General features: G+C 45.9%; 1 protein-coding gene across 5 annotated transcripts in view; it reads left to right on the top strand.

The window, feature by feature from the left end:
- Positions 1-20,144, top strand: part of lrrc9 (leucine rich repeat containing 9) — a 302,164-nt gene that overhangs the window by 142,134 nt on the left and 139,886 nt on the right. For all 5 annotated transcript variants that reach the window (XM_070877538.1, XM_070877541.1, XM_070877539.1 and 2 more), the window contains one exon: positions 2,025-2,149. In XM_070877538.1, the coding sequence (XP_070733639.1) occupies positions 2,025-2,149 (125 nt within the window). The remainder of the gene's footprint in view (positions 1-2,024; positions 2,150-20,144) is intronic.

Raw genomic sequence — 20,144 nt, forward strand, 5'->3', positions numbered from 1 at the left:
TTTTTTTTTGATCTGGATTGGTGTTGATATTTGTCTTTGTAGTAAATTGAGGGCAAAAGCAATAAGTGTGAAGTGAAAGAAAGCAGTCTGATGGTGGTTGTAAGAAGAGAGATAAGGATTGTGCGACTGTTGCTGAATGGGGAATGGGATGGCTGACATAGTTGGCACGTTCCTCGATGAACTGGTCTCCAAGCTCAGAGATAGGGGCGCTAGTGGTTGTTTCCTGTCCTTCCCTTCTTTTGCTCTTCCTCCTCTTCCTGCTTCTCCTGTACATGTTGCTTCCCAGGTATTTGTAAGGGCTGGTTCCTCACGATGGCAAAGTTGTAGAGTAAAAAACACATGACCATAATTCTGGCTACCCGCCGAGTGATATACTGCAAAACTCCTCCAGAAAGGCCCAGGCAACGGAGCGTTGCTTGAGCATGCTGATTGTTTGTTCGAAGATGTTCCTTGTGGCAGCATGGCTCTCAATGTAGGGGTGCTGTGCAGCTGTGCGCAGGTTCCTAATTGGAGTTATGAGCCATGGGCAGAGCGGTTAACTCCTGTTGCTCAATAGCCAGCCAGTAACTTGATGTCCTAGTTGATGTAAAGGTGGCACAGAGGACTGACACAGCATGAAAGAGCCGTGGCTCCTGCTGCGATAGCAAGCACAGACCACATGATGTGCTGCCTGTGGTCGTAAACCAGTTGTACGTTGAGGGAGTGGAATCCCTTTTGATTAATAAATATTCCAGGCTTGTTATAGGGAGCATGCAAGGCAATGTGTGTGCAGTCAACGACAGCTTGATCTATGGAGAAGCCTGCATTGCGGGCAAAATCTAGTGCTCGTTCAACCTGTTTCGCTTTGTCAATAGGAAAGGAGATTTAAGTGTTTCTCCTCGTGTGGAGGGCCAGGGTGACTTCCCTGATACATCAATACACTGTGAACTGCAAGATGTTGCTGATGCCATCTGTTGCAATCTGAAAGGAGGTGGTGGCATAAAAGTTAAGGGCCACGGTGACCTAGACAGCCAAAGGCAGTGCTGTCCATGCGCTGACTTTAGGCTATAGTTGAGATTGGAGCAGGTGGCATAGTTCGGTAACAGTCTCCTTGATAAAGCGAAAGCGCCTCATACACTGCTCCTCAGTCCAGTTGAGGAAGGAGGAATGCTCGCTGAAGATCGTATGTGGACATAGCTTTCTGTGCAATGGTCTCCTCCCTCTTCTGGGAGCTTATCCTGCTCTGTGGTGCCTTGCTGCTGTCAATCATCCTCCATTCTCACGGCAGCCCAACCAGATCATCCAGTCTGCATCAAGACAATTTTTGAGGCAAAGAGCAACAATAATGCAAAAGTAGAAAAACCTCTCCCTGTGCAGACAAAGTGAACTTTTACGAGTGCTGGAACTCAGCAAAAAAAGCCCAGAAGTCAAACAGCCAGAAGTAGGAAGCATCACATTGTGCTGAGTGAGATTAGCATGTGACAGTTGAAATGCTGCATTGGTCTAAAGTGGAAAATGAATCCTGCACAAAGCGCAGGACCGTCATCTGCATAAATTATTTTTAACTGTGTATGCTGCCGGTGTGCACTCCTGACGCAAGCGCTACCTCCTCTACTAATATGGTGAACGATACAGTTGGAAGTGTGCATGTACTTCCTGCTCGCCATTTTGGGGTTTTAATGGGCCATGTATCGCCTATAAACAGATACTACGCGATCCAATTTCTAGGCTAGATTTCTAGGCTCATCTATCCCGGACTTTGGAAAGCTCATTAGGGCCAAATTAAAGCTAACCATAATCACACATTGTAGAATATAATGCCCAGTGTATTGTTTTTGGACTTAAACCAGTCATTTCCTTACAGCTTACAAGCGTATCCACATATTTCTCGCATACCAAATAATGCACATGCTACCAGTAAAGAGAATTTCCCTTTGGCTAGATTTCTGCCTCCATTATGTTTACAACATATTTGTGAATAATTACTGCAATACTACCAAAATATGTAGATATTTAATTGTTTTTCATTTTTATTCCTTCCCAAGGATTCTTAAGTCCCATAAAACTCCATGGCAACTGTGATTGCAGTCTTCGTCAATATGAGTGGTTTGTGTTTGACCATGACCTTGTCGTGCCTGAATATCTTATCGACTTTGAATACACAACACAGGTATGGATAATAATAAGAACATAGGAACATAAGAAATAAGAGCAGGACTAGGCCACCTGGCCCCTCGAGCCTGCTCCACCATTTAATAAGATCATGGCTGATCTGATCATGGACTCAGCTCCACTTCCCTGCCCGCTCCCCATAACCCTTTATTCCCTTATCGCTCAAAAATATGTCTATCTCTGCCTTAAATATATTCAATGACCCAGCCTCCACAGCTCTCTGGGGTAGAGAATTCCATAGATATACAACCCTCTGAGAGAAGAAGTTCCTCCTCATCTCAGTTTTAAATGGACGGCACCTTATTCTGAGACTATGGGCTCAAATTTGGCCCACTCCTTTTTTCGGCGCACTTACCGGAGATGTGCCGCTTTTCTCCGTTGATAAGTGCGCCGAAAAAATCGGTCCCCACTTTGGCCACTGTCTGGCCTCTCCTCGGTCTTCGCACAGCGTGGCCAGTCAGGTCAGGGGCGGAGCCAGCGCCCTGCGCTGAAAACAGTGCCGGGACATCTGCACATGCGCAGTGGAGTGTCCGCGCATGTGCAGTAGCTCCTCGCCCCCAGCCTCTCTGTGTGCGTGCTGTAGCTGCTGTGTGTGTGGGACCCGATGCCCGCTCCTATCCCTGGCAGAGTGGCCTCCCGGTACGATTGACCTCAGGTTTGAAATTTTATGCACTGTAGCTATTTTTGAACTTTATTAATGGCTTGTCATTTTCCTGGATATTTCAACAAAATTATGTAAATGTGTTTTGTCTCTTGTGAATAATGGTGATCATTTCTCAAGCCTATTCACCTGGTGCTATTGTGAAAGAAGAACATAAGTGACGGAGGAACACTGAGAGAATATCTTATTTATTGAAATAAACTTTATTTAGATAATATGGACTCAATTTTGGCCTAGTATACAAATAGTTGTCTGAATTAGTTGTGAGATTAGGGCAATTTAATTCAACTTTTACTTCTTTTATTTTTGTAGTTTAAGCTTCCATGAATGCTTCTGTTGTATAGTAAATTAACTTTGTGAAGTTTATCACATGATGTCCTGTATAGCTGTATAATCCTATTCACATTCTTTAGTCAAGTCATTAAGTTCTGCTGGTCTCCAATTTCTTAATTCTCCGCAAGGGTTTTCTGAAGTGGCCACATACGCTGGCCTAAGTAGATTTGGAGTAATTTAGCTGGCCTAAATGGCCAAAACTGGCGTAGGTGGCTGGTAATGCCCCCTTTTGAGAAAAACTAAACTAAACTAAAAAAATCGTAACTAACTCACTTACACTGGCGCAAATTGAATGTGCAAATGGGGATTTTTAAGATACTCCAGAAAAATCAAGTTGCTCCAAAAAAACGGAGCAACTCCTGGCCAATTTTGAGCCCTATGTCCCCGAGTTTTAGTTTCCCCTATCTATGAGTGGAAAATATCCTCTCTGCATCTGCCTTGTCGAACCCCCTCATTATCTTATATGTTTCGATAAGATCACCTCTCATTCTTCTGAATTCCAATGTGTATAGGCCCAACCTATCTTCATAAGTCAAACCCCTCATCTCTGGAATCAACCTAGTGAACCTTCTCTGAACTGCCTCCAATGCAAGTATATCCTTCCTTAAATACAGAGAACAAAACTGCATGCAATACTCTAGGTGTGGCCTCACCAATACCCTGTACTGCTTTTCTACTCTATCTCCCTTGTAATAAAGACCAACATTCCATTTGCCTTCCTGAATACTTGCTGTACCTGCATACTAACTTTTTATGTTTCATGCACAAGGACCCCCAGATCCCTCTGTACTGTAGCACTTTGCAATTTTTCTCCATTTAAATTATAATTTGGTTTTCTATTTTTACTGCCAAAGTGGATAACCTCATATTTTCCCACATTATACTCCATCTTCCAAATTTCTCCCCACTCACTTAGCTTGTCTATATCCCTTTGCAGATTTTTTGTGTCCTCCTACAATTTGCTTTCCCACCCATCTTTGTATCATCAGCAAACTTGGCTACATTACACTCGGCCCCTTCATCCAAGTCATTTATATAGATTGTAAATAATTGAGGACACAACACCGATCCCTGCGGCATCCCACTAGTCACTGTTTGCCAACCGGAAAATTACCCATTTATCCTGACTCTCTGTTTTCTGTTAGTTAGCCAATCCTCTATCCATGCTAATATATTACCCCCAACCCTGTGAACTTTTATCTTGTGCAGTAATCTTTTATGTGGCAGCTTATCGAATTCCTTCTGGAAATCCAAATACACCACATCCACTGGTTCCCCCTTATCCACCCTGCTTGTTACATCCTCGAAGAACTCCGGCAAATTTGTCAAAAATGATTTCCCTTTCATAAAACCATGTTGACTCCGCTTGATTGAATCATGCTTTTCTAAATGTCCCGCTACTGCTTCCTTAATAATGGATTCCAGCATTTTCTCAACGACAGATGTTAGACTAACTGGTCTATAGTTTCCTGCTTTTTGTTTGTCTCCTTTTTTAAGTAGGGGCATTACATTTGCGGTTCTCCAATCCGCTGGGACCGCCCCAGAATCCAGGGAATTTTGGTAGTTTACAACCAATGCATCTACTATCTCTGCTGCCACTTCTTTTAAGATCCTAGGATGTAAGCCATCAGGTCCAGGGGACTGGTCCGCCTTTAGTCCCATTATTTTACCGAGTACTACTTCATTAGTGATAGTGATTGTATTAAGTTCTTCCCTCCCAGAGCTCCTTGATTATCTACTATTGGGATGTTTTTATTGTCCTCTTCTGTGAAGACTGATACAAAATATTTGTTCAACGTCTCCGCCATTTCCCTGTTCTCCATTATTAATTTCCCAGTCTCATCCTCTAAGAGACCAACATTTACTTTAGCCACTTCTTTCCTTTTCATTTACCTGTAGAAATTCTTACTATCTGTTTTTATATTTCGTGCTAGTTTACTTTCATAATCTATCTTCCCTCGCTATCATTTTTTTAGTTGATCTTTGCTGGCTTGTAAGTTTCCCAATCCTCTGGTCTCCCACTAGTCTTGGCCACATTGTATACCCTTGTTTTCAATTTGATATCATCCCTTATTTCCTTAGTTAGCTATGGATGGTTATCCCTTCTCTTACAGTCTTTCCTCCTCGTTGGGATATATTTTTGTTGTGAGTTATGAAATATCTCCTCAAATGTCTGCCACTGCTCATCAACCGTCTCATAGTTTAATCTATTTTCCCAGTCCACCTTAGCCAACTCTGCCCTCATATCTTTGGAGTCTCCTTTATTTAAGCTTCGGACACTGATTTGAGAACCAACTTTCTCACCCTCCAACTGAATTTGAAATTCAACCATGTTATGGTCACTCATTCCAAGAGGATCCTTTACTACGAGATCATTTATTAATCCTGTCTCATTACACAGTACCAGATCTAAGATAGCCTGCTCCCTGATTGGTTCCACAATGTACTGTTCAAGGAAACTATCCCGGATACACGCTATGAACTCTTCCTCAAGACTATCCTGGCCAATTTGCTTTGTCCAATCAATATGAAGGTTGAAATCGCCCATGATTATTGCCGTTCCTTTATTACAAGCCTCTTGATTTATACTCCATCCCAACAGTGCAGCTACTGTCAGGGGGCTTATAGACTACACCCACCAGAAACTTTTTCCCCTTATTATTCCTTATCTCCAGGCAAACTGATTCAACATCTTGATCTTCTGAGCCAATATCATTTCTCACTAATGCACTGATCTTATCCTTTATTAACAGTGCATACCCCACCTCCTTTTCCTTTCTGTCTGTCCTTCCGAATTGTCAAATAGAAACATAGAAACATAGAAATTTACAGCGCAGAAAGAGGTCATTTCGGCCCATCGTGCCTGCGCCGGCCGACAAAGAGCCACACGGCCCTTCATCAGCAGCCCTGAAGGTTACATACAACCCAGGAACAATAACGGAAAGGCAAAGAGCACCCAGCCCAACCAGTCCGCCCCACACCACTGCAGCACCCCTTATACTAAAAACATCTACACTCCACCCCAACTGGAGCCATGTGATCTCCTGGGAGAGGCAAAAATCAGATAAAAACCCAGGCCAATTTAGGGAGAAAAAGTCTTGGAAAATTCCTCTCCGACTCATCCAGGTGATCGACAGTAGTCCAGGAGATCACCAGGGTATTCTATTCCCTGCAGTACTTACCATTATATCTGAGGCGACCAAGGATAGGTCATCTAGTCTAATCCCAATACCAGCTCTAAGTCCGTAACCCTGCAGGTTGCGGCATTTTAAGTGGCCATCCAATCATCTCTTAAAAGTAGTGAGGGTTTCTGCATCCACCACTCTTCCAGGCAGCGAGTTCCAAATCCCCACAACCCTCTATGTGAAGAAGTCCCCCTCAAACCCCTCTAAACCTTCCACCAACCACCTTAAAACTATGCCCCCTCGTAATAGCCCCCTCCACCAATGGAAATAGACCCTTTCTATCCACTATGTCCAGGCCCCTCAATATTTTGTATACCTCGCTGAGGTCTCCTTTCAACCTCCTCTGTTCCAATGAGAACAAACTCCGCCTATCCAATCTGTCCTCATAACTAAGATTCTCCATTCCAGGCAGCATCCTAGTAAATCTCCTCTGCACCCTCTCTCGTGCAATCACGTCCTTTCTATAATACGGTGACCAGAACTGCACGCAGTACTCCAGCTGTGGCCTAACCAAATTATTATACAATTTAAGCATAACCTCCCTGCTCTTATATTCTATGCCTTGGCCAAAAAAGGCAAGCATTCCGTATGCCTTCTTAACCACCTTATCCACCTGGCCTGCTACTTTCAGGGATTTGTGGACAAACACTCCAAAGTCCCTTTATTCATCTACACTATTAAGTGGCCTACCGCTTAATGTGTATACCCTTTCCTTATTAGCTCTCCCAAAGTGCATCACCTCACACTTCTCTGAATTAAATTCCATTTGCCACTGCTCTGTCCACCTGACCAGAAAATTGATATCCTCCTGCAGCCCATAACTTTCCTCATCATTATCAACCAAACAGCCAATTTTAGTGTCGCCTGCAAACTTCTTAATCATACTTCCTATATTCAAATCTAAATCGTTGATATATACCACAAAAAGCAAGGGACATAGTACTGAGCCCTGCGGAACCCCACTGGAAACATCCTTCCAGTCACAAAAACATCCATCAGTCATTACTCTTTGCCTCCTACCTCCAAGTCAATTTTGGATCCAACTTGCCACTTTTCCCTGTATCCCATGGGCTTTCACCCTCATGACCAGTCTACTATGTGGGACCTTATCAAGAGCCTTGCGAAAGTCCATATATACTACATCATATGCACTATCCTCATCGACCCTCTTGGTTACCTCCTCAAAAAATTCAATCAGGTTAGTCAAACAAGATCTTCCCTTAACAAATCCATGCTGACTGTCCCTAATTAATTCTTGCCTATCCAAATGCAGATTTATCCTGTCTTTCAGGATTTTTTCCAATAATTTTATCATCACTGATGTTAGGCTGACAGGCCTGCAATTACTCGGCCTATCCCTTTTTCCCTTCTTAACAAGGGTACTACATGAGCAGTCCTCCAATCCTCCGGCACCATGTCCATATCCAAAGAGGACTGGAAAATGATGGTCAAGGCCTCTGCTATTTCCTCTTTTACTTCGCTCAACAACCTGGGATGCATTTCATCTGGGCCTGGGGACTTATCTACTTTCAAAGCTGCTAAACCCCTTAATACTTCCTCACTCACTATATTTATTTCATCCAGAATATCACACTCCTCCTCTATAGCAGTATCTGCATTACCTCTTTCCTTTGTGAAAACAGATGCAAAGTATTCGTTAAGAACCCTACCAACATCTTCTGCCTCCTCACAAAGATTACCCTCATGGTCTCTAATAGGCTCTACCCTTTCCTTAGTTACCCTCTTACTCTTAATATATTTATCGAACATCTTAGGGTTTTCCTTAATTTTACTGGCCAAGAATTTCTCATGCTCTCGTTTAGCGTTCCTAATATCCTTTTTAATTTTACCTCTTATCTTTCTATATTTCTTTAAAGATTTTAAAGTATTTAGCCATTGATATGTGACATAAGCGTCCCTTTTTTTCTTAATCCTCCCCTGTAAGTCCCTAAACATCCAGGGGACTCTAGAATTATTTTTGCCAGCATTTTTCTTTAAGGGCACATGTTTGGCCTGAACCTTTCGGATCTCCTCCTTGAATGCCTCCCATTGTTCCGACACCGATTTACCCACAAGTAGCTGTTTCCAGTCCACTATGGCCAAATCATTCCTTAACTTAGCAAAATTAGCTTTTCCCCAATTCTGAACTTTTATTCCAAGCCTATTCTTGTCCTTCGACATAACCAACTTGAATCTGACTGAATTATGGTCACTGGCACCCAAATGCTCCCCCACTAATACTCCTTCAACTTGCCCAGCTTCATTCCCCAAAACTAAATCCAAGACCGCACCCCCTCATATTGGGCTTGCTACATACTGACAAAAAAAGTTCTCTTGAATGCATTTCAAGAATTCCGCACCCTCTATACCCTTCACACTAAATTTGTCCTAATCAATATTTGGATAGTTAAAATCCCCTACTATTACTACCCTATGGTTTTGAGAGTTCACAGCAATTTGCCTACATATTTGCTCCTCTATCTCCCTCCCACTGTTTGGGGGTCTATAATACACTCCCAGCAGTGTGATTGCCCCTTTTTTATTTTTCAATTCGACCCATATGGCCTCAGTTAACGATCCCTCTAACATATCATCCCTCCCCTCCACTGTAATAGTTTCTTTAATTAGTACCGCAACCCCCCCTCCCCCCACTTTTACCCCCCTCTCTATCATGTCTAAAAATCCTGTAGCCAGGAATATTAATCTGCCAAACCTGCCCCTTTTTCAGCCATGTTTCTGTAATGGCTATAATGTCATACTCCCAAGTGTCTACCTGTGCTCTTAGCTCATCTGCCTTATTCGCTATACTCCTTGCATTAAAGTATGTACCATTCAGCACAGGAAGACCTCCTTGCTTACTACATACTAAACCCTGTTTCCTCTGTCTTACAGATTTGCTTTCTAGATTCTTGCTATCCAACTTCTGCTTTACTTCCTTCCCTTTTTTGAATTCGTTCTCAGGTTCCCATCCCCCTGCCAAGTTAGTTTAAACTCTCCCCAGCAGCAGTAGCAAAACTCCCCGCCAGGATATTGGTCCCGGCGCTGTTGAGATGCAACCCGTCCAATTTGTACAGGTCCCATCTCCCCCAGAAGCAGTCCCAATGCAAGAATTTAAAGCCCTCCTTCCTACACCAATTTTCCAGCCATGTGTTCATCCTCTCTATCCTTCTATTCTTGTACTCATTAGCACGTGGCACCCGGAGATTACTACCTTTGAGGTCCTACCCTTTAATTTTCTTCCTAGCTCCCTAAATTCTTCCTGTTGGACCTCATCCCTCATTTTACCTATGTCATTGATCCCGATATGGACCACGACCTCTAACCCTCCTCCCCCCCCCCTCCAGGATGCCCTGCGTCCGCTCTGTGACTTCCTTGACCCTGGCACCAGGGAGGCACAAAACCATTCGGGAGTCATGTCTACGGTCGCAGAAATGCCTGTCTGTTTCCCTAACTATAGAATCCCCTATCACTAGGGCTTTTTTGTTCTTCGTCCCTCCCCCCTATGCAGCTGAGCCTCCCATGGTGCCTTGGAATTGGCTCTGGCTGCACTCCCCAGAGGCACCATCGTTCTTACCGATACTCAGAAGTGAATATTGGTTTGAAAGCCAGATGGACTCACGGGGGGACTCCTGCGCCACCTGCCTAGCACACTTACTATGTCTGGTAGTCACCCACTTCCCCTCCATCTGCACGCCTTTAAGCTGCAGGGTAACCACCTCCTGAAACATGCTATCCACGTAATCTCAGGGCCTATCTACTCACCGACCTCAGGGCCTACCTACTCGCCGACCTCAGGGCCTACCTACTCGCCGACCTCAGGACCTACCGACTCGCCGACCTCAGGGCCTACCTACTCGCCGACCTCAGGACCTACCTACTCGCCGACCTCAGGACCTACCGACTCGCCGACCTCAGGGCCTACCGACTCGCCGACCTCAGGGCCTACCTACTCGCCGACCTCAGGGCCTACCTATTCACTGACCTCAGGGCCTACCTACTCGCCGACCTCAGGACCTACCGACTCGCCGACCTCAGGGCCTACCTACTCGCCGACCTCAGGGCCTACCTACTCGCCGACCTCAGAGCCTACCTACTCGCCGACCTCAGGACCTACGTACTCGCCGACCTCAGGACCTACCTACTCGCCGACCTCAGGACCTACCTACTCGCCAACCTCAGGACCTACCGACTCGCTGACCTCAGGACCTACCTCAGGACCTACTGAATCGCCGACCACCTGACCTCCTGAACTCGGACTCCCTGGAAGTCACGGAAGCTCCCATTCTCGCCACGGACCCTCCCGCTCTTTGCCATCTAAATGCCCCTGAATATTTAGTTCCCAGACCTGGTCACCTTGCAACCACGTATCTGTAATGGCTATCAGATCATACCCATTTGTATCTATTTGTGCCGTCAACTCATCCATTTTGTTACGAATGTTACGTGCATTCAGACAAAGAGCTTTTAAATTTTTTTTTTTCCTTTTTGACCATTTTTTCCTGCTTTGATTCTGATTCACCTTCATGTTTATACATTCTGTCCCTTCCTGGCACGCTCTAGTTTTCATTTCCCCCAGTGCTAACCTGCTCTATTGCCTTCTCCTTATTCTTTGATTTTTTAAATTTTCACTCACCTGAATCCTCCCCCCCCACTAATTAGTTTAAAGCCCTCTCTACAGCCCTAATTATTTGATTCGCCAGACCATAGTCGCAGCACGCTTGAAGCAGAGCCTGTCCGAACGGAACAGCTCCCTCTTACCCCAGTACTGGTGTCAGTGTCCCACAAACCAAAACCCATTTCCCCCACACCAATCTTTGAGCCATGTGTCTAACTCGCTGATCTTATTTACCCTATACAAATTTGCTCGTGGCTCAGGTAGTAATCCAGAGATTATTACCTTTGTGGTTCTGCTTTTTAATTTGGCCCCAGCTGCTCATAATCCCTCAGCAGAGCCTCCTTCTTTGTCCTATCTCTTTTGTTGGTACCCACGTGGACCACGACAACTGGATCTTCCCCCTCCCACTCCAAGTTCCTCTCCAGCCCTGAGGAAATGTCCTATACCCTGGTACCGGGCAGGCAACACAGCCTTCGGGATTCACGCCCTCGGCTGCAGAGAACCTTATCTAGCCCCCTAATGATACCGTTCCCTATCGCTACGTCGTTTCTTTTTACATCCCCCACTTTAATAGCCCTCTGTACCAAGGTGCTGTGGTCAGTTTACTCATCCTCCTTGCAGTCCCTGCTCTCATCCACACACGGGGTAAGAGCCTCAAACCTGTTGGACAAAAGCAAGGGCCGAGGCTCCTCCATCACTCCATCCTGAATCCCCGTATCTTCCTCACTCATAGTCACACCCCCCTGTCCCTGACCATGGATCGAATTTGAATTAATTACTCTAATTGATATGACTAACTCCTAACTCGCGGCGTCCAGGTAACTCTCCCCTCACTGATGTGTTGTAGTGTCTGCAGCTCCGACCCCAGCTCATCCTCACGGAGCTGAAGTTCCTCGAGCTGCAGACACTTGCTGCAGATGTGGTCGCGATGGACCTCAATGGAGTCAACCAGCTCCCACATGCAACAGCAGAAACACATCGCCTGTCTTGCCATCTCTAATGTATTTAATTAATTAGATTTGGTTTTAGTTATTAATCCCGGTCCCTAATCTAAGGCCTTTAATTTAAAGCAAGAAAAGAGAGAGAAAAATTCAACACCCAATCACTTCCCTGCTTTTCTGTGACGTCGACTGCAGTTGCCCTGTTCTCCTTTGTAGCCCTTTCTTACCTGATCGTACTGCTCCATGCTGTGGCTGCTGCTTGCTCTTTTATCCCCGCTGCTCCTCTGGTGTTCCCTCCTAGGTCGGGGGTGTTGGCTTTGTGTGCTGGGCTGGGCTGCTCGCTCTTTTAAGCTCCGCTCCTCCTCAGGTGTTTCTTCCTAGCTCGGGGGTGTCAGATTTGAAAAAGGACATTTGGAAAACTGTGGTGTATTTAGCTATGGAATATCTTAAAATGCTGAAAGGTATCATTCCTATTCACCTCTTGAACCATTTCAGTACAAATAAGGTTTGCAATCCTAGATGCCTATTGGGTTCCTTGGATTAAACTGCACAAATTCCAGGATCTTGGATAGGGATCCTGATTAAATTTTACCATAGAATGACAGGGAGGTAGATTTTGATATTGTAAAACGGGTGATAGAGTTCGGCAGCCTGTTTTACATCTTCCCTAATTTTTATTTCCATGGAAGTCTTAAATATAGAAATTATGGTGAAATAAAGTTCATAAATCCATGACTCTTGCAGCACCCTCCTGCTGTAAGTCTGGCAGGAGTGTGCTGGAAAGGTCAAGAATTAGTACAGGACTTGCAATACACACAGTGGAAATAGTTTTTCCTTTTTACTTTGTCTAAACCCCTCATGATTTTGAGCACCTCGCAGATCTTATCTTAACATTTTTTCTAATAAAAAGAGACCCACTTTCTCTTGTCTCCTCATATATATATAAAGCCTCTTATCTTTGGTATCATCTTAGTTTATCTTTCCTACATCTTCTCCATGCCCTTGACATATTTTCTAAAGAAAAGCAACTAAACTGGATGCAATATTCTAACTGTGGCCTAATTTATATACGTTTAGCCTTACCTCTTTCGTACTAACTGAGTACTTTGCATCTGTCTTTACCAAGGAAGAAGATGCTGCCAACGTCATAGTTGAGATAATGGATGGGATAATAAATGATCAAAAGGAGCTACTAGAAAGAATGGCTGTACTTAAAAGTAGATAAGTCACCAGGACTGGATGGGATGCATCCAAGGATGCTGAGGAAAGTAAAGGTGAAAATTGTGGAGGTACTTGCCATTATCTTCCACTCCTCCTTAGATACGGAGTGGTACTAGATGATGGGAGAATTGCAAATGTCACACCCCTGTTCAAAAAAAGGTGTACGGATAAACCCAGCAACTACAGGCCAGTCAGTTTAACTGCGGAATTGGGGAAGCTATTAGAAGCTATATTCCACAACAAAATTGACAAGTCATTTGGACAATTCCTTAGATTAATTAAGGAAAGCCAGCACGGATTTGTTAAAGGCAAATCATATTTAACTAACTTGATTGAGTCTTTTGATGAGGTAACAGAGAGAGTTGATGAAGGCAGTGCGGTTACTGTGGTGTACATGGACTTCCAAAAGGCGTTTGATAAAGTGCCACATAGTTGGTTTGCCAGCAAAGTTGAAGTGCATGGAATAAAGGAACAGTGACACCATGTTGTGTCTGGAGAAAGAGTCAGACTGAACACTGTGAGCTCAAAGTAAAGTGTGACCTTTTGCAGGTCTCCAGAGTGCTTCCCCAACCTGTGAAGCCTCCTTAAATACCTGTGCTCCCGAGGGATTATGGGATCCATTGGGACTCTGGGGAATGAGCCCTCTGGTGGCTGTACAGAGTAAATACAAGTACACATATATAACAACATTCCCCCCAAAGTCAATAGTGTAACTATTTACAATGTGAGTCGATCTGGGGCCCTTCTTGCCCTGGTTGATCGTCTCGGTGTGAAAGCTGGTGTTGTTGAATCATTTGTTGGGCCCTCGCTGGGCTGCTGTGCAGCTGGCCTTGCTGGGCTGCCTGTGTGTTGGGCCTAGCAGAACTGCTGTGGATGATGGGTTCTGCTTCATGGTCAACCGTGGTGTCGGTTGCCACTGGTGTGTGTGTTGGGGGATCAAAAAAGGTAGGGTCCAAGGTGGGTTGCTCAGGGTAGTTCGTGAATCTGAGTTTGATTTAGTCCAAGTGTTTCCGGTGAATGAGTCCATTTGAAAGTTTGACCCGAAACACCCTGCTCTCCTCTTTGGCCACGACAGTGCCGGGAAGCCACTTGGGACCGTGTCCATAATTTAATACAAATACAGGATCATTGACTTCAATCTCACGTGACACATTTGCGCTATCATGGTATGCACTTTGTTGAAGCCGCTTGCTCTCTACCTGTTCATGTAGATCAGGGTGAACTAACGAGAGCCTTATCTTAAGTGCTCATTTCATGAGCAGTTCAGCAGGTGGGATCCCAGTGGGTGAGTGGGGTCTCGTGCGGTAGCTAAGCAGGACTCGGGATAAGCAAGTCTGCAGTGAGCCTTCAGTTACCCTCTTCAAGCCTTGCTTGATGGTTTGCACTGCTTTCTCTGCCTGACCATTGGATGCTGGTTTAAATGGGGCAGATGTGACATGTTTGATCCCGTGACGGGTCATGAATTCTTTGAACTCAGCACTGGTAAAACATGGCCTGTTGTCGCTCACCAGGACATCAGATAAGCCGTGTTTGGCAAACATGGCCCGCAGGCTTTCAGTGGTGGCAGCGGACATGCTAGCTGACATTATCTCACATTCAATCCACTTGGAATACGCGTCTACTACCACAAGGAACATTTTACTCAAGAACGGGCCTGCATAGTCGACGTACCCTAGACCACGATTTGGTGGGCCAAGACCATAAACTTAGCGGCGCCTCCCTGGGTATATTGCTTAACTGCGAGCATGTATTACATCTGTGAATGCAGGACTCTAAGTCCGCATCGATACCGGGCCACCACACGTGAGATCTGGCTATCGCTTTCATCATTACGATGCCTGGGTGGGTACTGTGGAGGTCATTGATGAAGGTGTCTCTGCCCTTCTTGGGGACCACTACTCGATTGCCCCACAAAAGGCAGTTTGCCTGTATAGACATGTCACCTTTGTGCCGCTGGAACGGCTTTATCTCTTCCTGCATTTCCACTGGGACACTGGACCAGCTCCCGTGAAGCACACAGCTTTTGACTAGAAATAATAAGGGGTGCTGGCTTGTCCACGTTTTGATCTGCTGGGCAATGACGGGTGATTGCTCACTTTCAAATGCTTCCATAATCATGGCTAGATCTGCGGGCTGTGCCATTTCCACCCCCGTGGTGGGCAATGGCAGCCTACTGAGAGCATCGGCGCAGTTTTCTGTGTCTGGCCTGTGGCGGATGGCATAGTTGTATGCGGACAACGTGAGCGCCCATCTCTGGATGCAGGCCGATGCGTTGGTATTTATCCCTTTACTCTCGGAAAACAGGGATATAAGTGGCTTATGGTCAGTTTCCAATTCGAATTTTAGTCCAAACAGATATTGATGCATTTCCTTTACCCCATAGTCACACGCGAACGCTTCTTTTTCAATCATGCTGTAGGCTTTCTCGGCCTTAGACAGACTCCTGGATGCATAAGCAACCGGTTGCAGTTTCCCGAAATCATTAGCTTGTTGCAATACACACCGATACCATATGACGACGCATCACATGCTAGTACCAAACGCTTACATGGATCATACAACACAAGCAATTTGTTTGAGCATAATAATTTTTTCGCTTTTACAAAGGCATTTTCTTGGCTTTTGCCCCAAACCCATTCGCCCCCTTTTCGTAGTATGACATGTAGTGGTTCTAGCAGGGTGCTAAGACCCGGTAAGAAGTTACCAAAGTAGTACAAGAGTCCCAGAAACGACCGCAGCTCCGTCACACTCTGTGGCCTCGGTGCATTCTCGATTGTCTCCGTGTTCACGTTGGTGGGTCTGATGCTGTCCACCGCAATCCTCCTTCCCAAGAACTCCACTTTGGGCGCAAGGAAAACGCATTTCAACCTGAGCCCCACGCGGTTGAGTTGACCAAGAACTTCCTCCAGATTCTGCAGGTGCTCGACTGTGTTCCAACCTGTGACCAAGATGTCGTCCTGGAAGACCACGGTGTGCGGGACTGACCAGTAAACTTTCCATATTTCTCTGGAATATCGCCGCCGCTGATCGGATTCCAAATGGGCATCTGTTAGAAACAAAAAGACCTTTGTGCACATTGATACAGGTGAGGGCCTTCGATGATTCCTCCAGTTCCTGCGTCATGTCGGCTGCAGTCAGATCCAGCTTCGTGAACATCTTTCCTTCCCGCCAGCGTTGCAAAGAGGTCGTCGGCTTTTGGTAGTGGGTATCGGTCCTGCAGGGAGAAACGATTGATGGTTACTTTGTAATCGCCACAGATTCTGACGGTGCCATCTCCCTTGAGGACTGGGACAATAGGACTGGCCCACTCGCTGAACTCAATCGGTGAAATGATGCCCTCTCGTTGCAGACGGTCTAGCTCGATCTGTACCCTTTCTCTCATCGTGTACAGTACTGCTCTCGCCTTGTGATGGATGGGTCGCGCCCCCGGAATTAGGTGGATCTGCACTTTTGCTCCTTGGAATTTTCCAATGCTTGGTTCGAACAGCGAAGGAAATTTGTTTAAGACCTGGGCACATGAAGTGTTGTCAGCGGGCGATAGCGCTCGGACGTCGTCCCAGTTCCAGCATATCTTTCCCATTCAGCTCCTGCCGAGCAGCGTGAGACTATCACCTGGTACCATCCATCGTAGGTGACCTTTAGGGTAGCACTGCCGATTACTTCTTCAGTGTAAGTTGTTTTGTGTAAGTTCTTAGTCTCGTGCGAACTGGAGTTAAGACTGGCCTTGAGGCCTTGTTGCACTACAACCTTTCGAAAGTCTTTTTGCCCATGATGGACTGGCTTACGCTCGTATCCAGCTCCATTGACACCGGGAGTCAATTTAGTTCAACATTCAGCATTATCAGGGGACAATTCGTGGTGAATGTGTGCACCCCATGTACCTCTGCCTCTTCTATCTGAGGCTCTGGTTCATAGTGATCCTCTGTGGATCTGCCCTCCTCTGCAACATGGTGGTTTGCAGGTTTAACAGGCTTAGCAGCTCGTCTGCACACTCTGTGGCGGCATCCCATTGTTCCACAGCCCTTGCAAACTTATCCTTTGAATCGGCATGAATGGAAACGATGATCACCCCCGCAGCGCCAACAAGGTGTTATTGGCCTTGCATTCATCACCCTTGATGGTGGACTCTGAGACATCTGCAGACGTATAGCTGCAGATATGTGTGACCTGCCCTGTACGTTACGATTTGAAAACAACATCACTTTGTTCACAGTACTTGTAGCAGCACTTGTGTGCTGTGAGATTTGCTTCGTATTGTCACTGGTGGCAATGAACGCCTGGGCTATCGCTATGGCCTTACTCAAGGTTGGGGTCTCTGCAATCAAAAGCTTGCGAAGTATGGTTTCGTGGCCAATGCCAAGTATGAAAAAGTCTCTGAGCATGTGCTCCAAATGTCCTTCAAATTCGCAATGTCCTACAAGGCTTCTTAGCTCGGCGACATAACTCGCCACTTCCTGGCCTTCAGACCTTTTGTAGGTGTAGAACCGGTACCTCGCCATCAGAACGCTTTCCTTTGGGTTCAAATGCTCTCGGACCAGTGTGCAAAATCGTCGTACGATTTCTCCGTGGGTTTCGCTGGAGTGAGCAGATTCTTCATGAGGCCATACGTTGGTGCCCCACAGACAGTGAGGAGGATCACTCTATGTTTGGCAGCGCTCTCTTCCCCATCTAGCTCATTGGCCACAAAGTATTGGTCGAGTCGCTCCACAAAAGTTTCCCAAATATCTCCCTCCAAAAATTTCTCCAGGATGCCCACTGTTCTCTGCATCTTTGGGTTCGCTATCTGTATCAGGTCGCCAGTTGTTGTCTATGGAGAAAGAGTCAGACTGAACACTGAGCTCAAAGTACAGTGTGACCGTAGTCTTTTATTGCAGGTCTCCAGAGTGTCTCGCCAACCTGTGAAGTCTTCTTAAAGACCCTTGTGACTCCGGGGAATGAGCCCTCTGGTGGCTGTACAGATTAAACACAAGTCCACATATATAACAGACACGAAATTGATCAAGTGAAGATGGCAGGGCAGGTGGTCCCCAAGCACGGCATTCCACCCCTAGGTTCCGCATCACCACTGCGAACAACAGATGAGAGCAAGGACCAAGATCCTGCTTCTGCATCAGAGAATGTTGCCCCCTTGGCACCCCCCGCTCCCGTACTGTCCAACCAACACATATACCTTCATTCCCCCCGCCGCAATGAGGCACCGCCTGAGGAGCTCCTCGGCCAGGTGCCGTGGAGTGAGGAGGGAGAAGGGGGTAGAGGTGGGGAGAAGAAGAAGAGGGGGGAAGTGTCATGTATGTATGCCTGGAGTTTACTAGCCACTAGATGGCGCCACTGTCGGAGGTCATTGGGCTGTGCGCACATGTGTGCGGCCCAGGTATAAAAGGCCAGCCAGCTTTTAATGTAATCATTTGGGGCCCTAATAAAATAGAGCCTGTTCCTGTTCGGAGTTTACAGTATTCAGTCTATTGAGTTATTGCATACACCACATTTGGCGACAAGGTAACAAGAACCTTCACATGCAAAAATTAGCATAATTGGAATTCTGGAGCGATTTGTGGAGGGAGAAGATTGGGCAGACTTTGTAGCCCGCTTGAACCAGTACTTCGTGGCCAACAAAATAGAGAAAGAGACAGACGCAGTTCGGCGCCGGGCGGTCCTCCTCATGGTTTGCGGTCCGACAATCCATGGACTCAAAGAATCTCCTCTCGCCCTTAAGTCCAACGGACAAGGACTATGAAACATTGTGTGCAGTGGTACGTGACCATCTCAAACCAGATGAAGGCAACATCATCTCAAGATATTGATTCTATACGCACATTGTTTCTGAGGGCAAGGATTTATCGGAATCGTTGCCGACCTAAGACGTCTAGCTGGATTGTGTAAGTTCAAAACTGTGTTGGCAGACATACTGCGGGACTTCTTCGTAATCAGCATCAACCACGAGATGATCCTGCGTAAGCTACTGGCGGTGGACATTCTGGATTTGAGCAAGGCCATCATGATTGCCCAATCATGCATGACGACGGACAAAAAGCAGATATCATTGAAAAATCGGAACTCGGCAAGTACTGTAAACAAGATAGTATCTGTATATGACAGGGCCTACCCGACTGCGTACACGAAACTTGTGGCTGCTCAAAGTCCGCCAACGGGAACGAATCTGATATCACCGTGTTGGCGTTGTGGAAGAAATCATCGGCATCATCAGTGTCGGTTTAAACAGTATATTTGTTAAGGCTGTTCAAGAGTGGGGCATCTCCAGCGCAACTGAGCAAGCGTGCTGCGACACACCACGTGGAGGATGATGACCAATCTAACGCGGATCCGGATATGCAATCCAATATACCAGAGGAGGAAGTGTATGGACTGTATTCGTTCCTAACAGAGCCAACCAATAATGATTAATGTAAAACTTACGGTGTGCCGGTATCGATGGAATTGGATATGGGTGCGAGTCAATCAATAATGAGCCAGAGGACATTCGACAGAATGTGGTATACTAATGCTGTGAGGCCTAAGCTGAGTCCAGTCATTGCCAAGGTACACTAAAGAACTCATAACGGTGATTGGCAGTGCAGTAATCAAGGTGTCGTATGATGGTGTGGTTCAGGATTTATCGTTATGGATTGTTCCAGGCAATGATCTAACACTGTTCGGCAGGAACTGGTTAGAAAAAATCAAATGGAACTGGAATAAGATCAAAGCGTTGTCATTGTCGTCGGATACTTCATCTGCTCAAGTGCTGAGTAAGTTCCCCTCACTGTTTGAACCAGGCATCGGCAATTTCAACAGAGCCTAGGTATAGTGGACTCGGATGCAACAAAAGAACATTAGAATTAGGAACAGGAGTAGGCCATCTAGCCCCTCGAGCCTGCTCCGCCATTCAACAAGATCATAACTGATCTGGCCGTGGTCTCAGCTCCACTTACCCGCCCGCTCCCCATAACCTTATTGGTTAAAAATCTATCTATCTGTGATTTGAATACATTCAATGAGCTAGCCTCAACTGCTTCCTTGGGCAGAGAATTCCACAGGTTCAC

The sequence above is a fragment of the Pristiophorus japonicus genome, chromosome 4, assembly GCF_044704955.1.
Source record: "Pristiophorus japonicus isolate sPriJap1 chromosome 4, sPriJap1.hap1, whole genome shotgun sequence".
Lineage (NCBI taxonomy): Eukaryota > Metazoa > Chordata > Chondrichthyes > Pristiophoridae > Pristiophorus > Pristiophorus japonicus.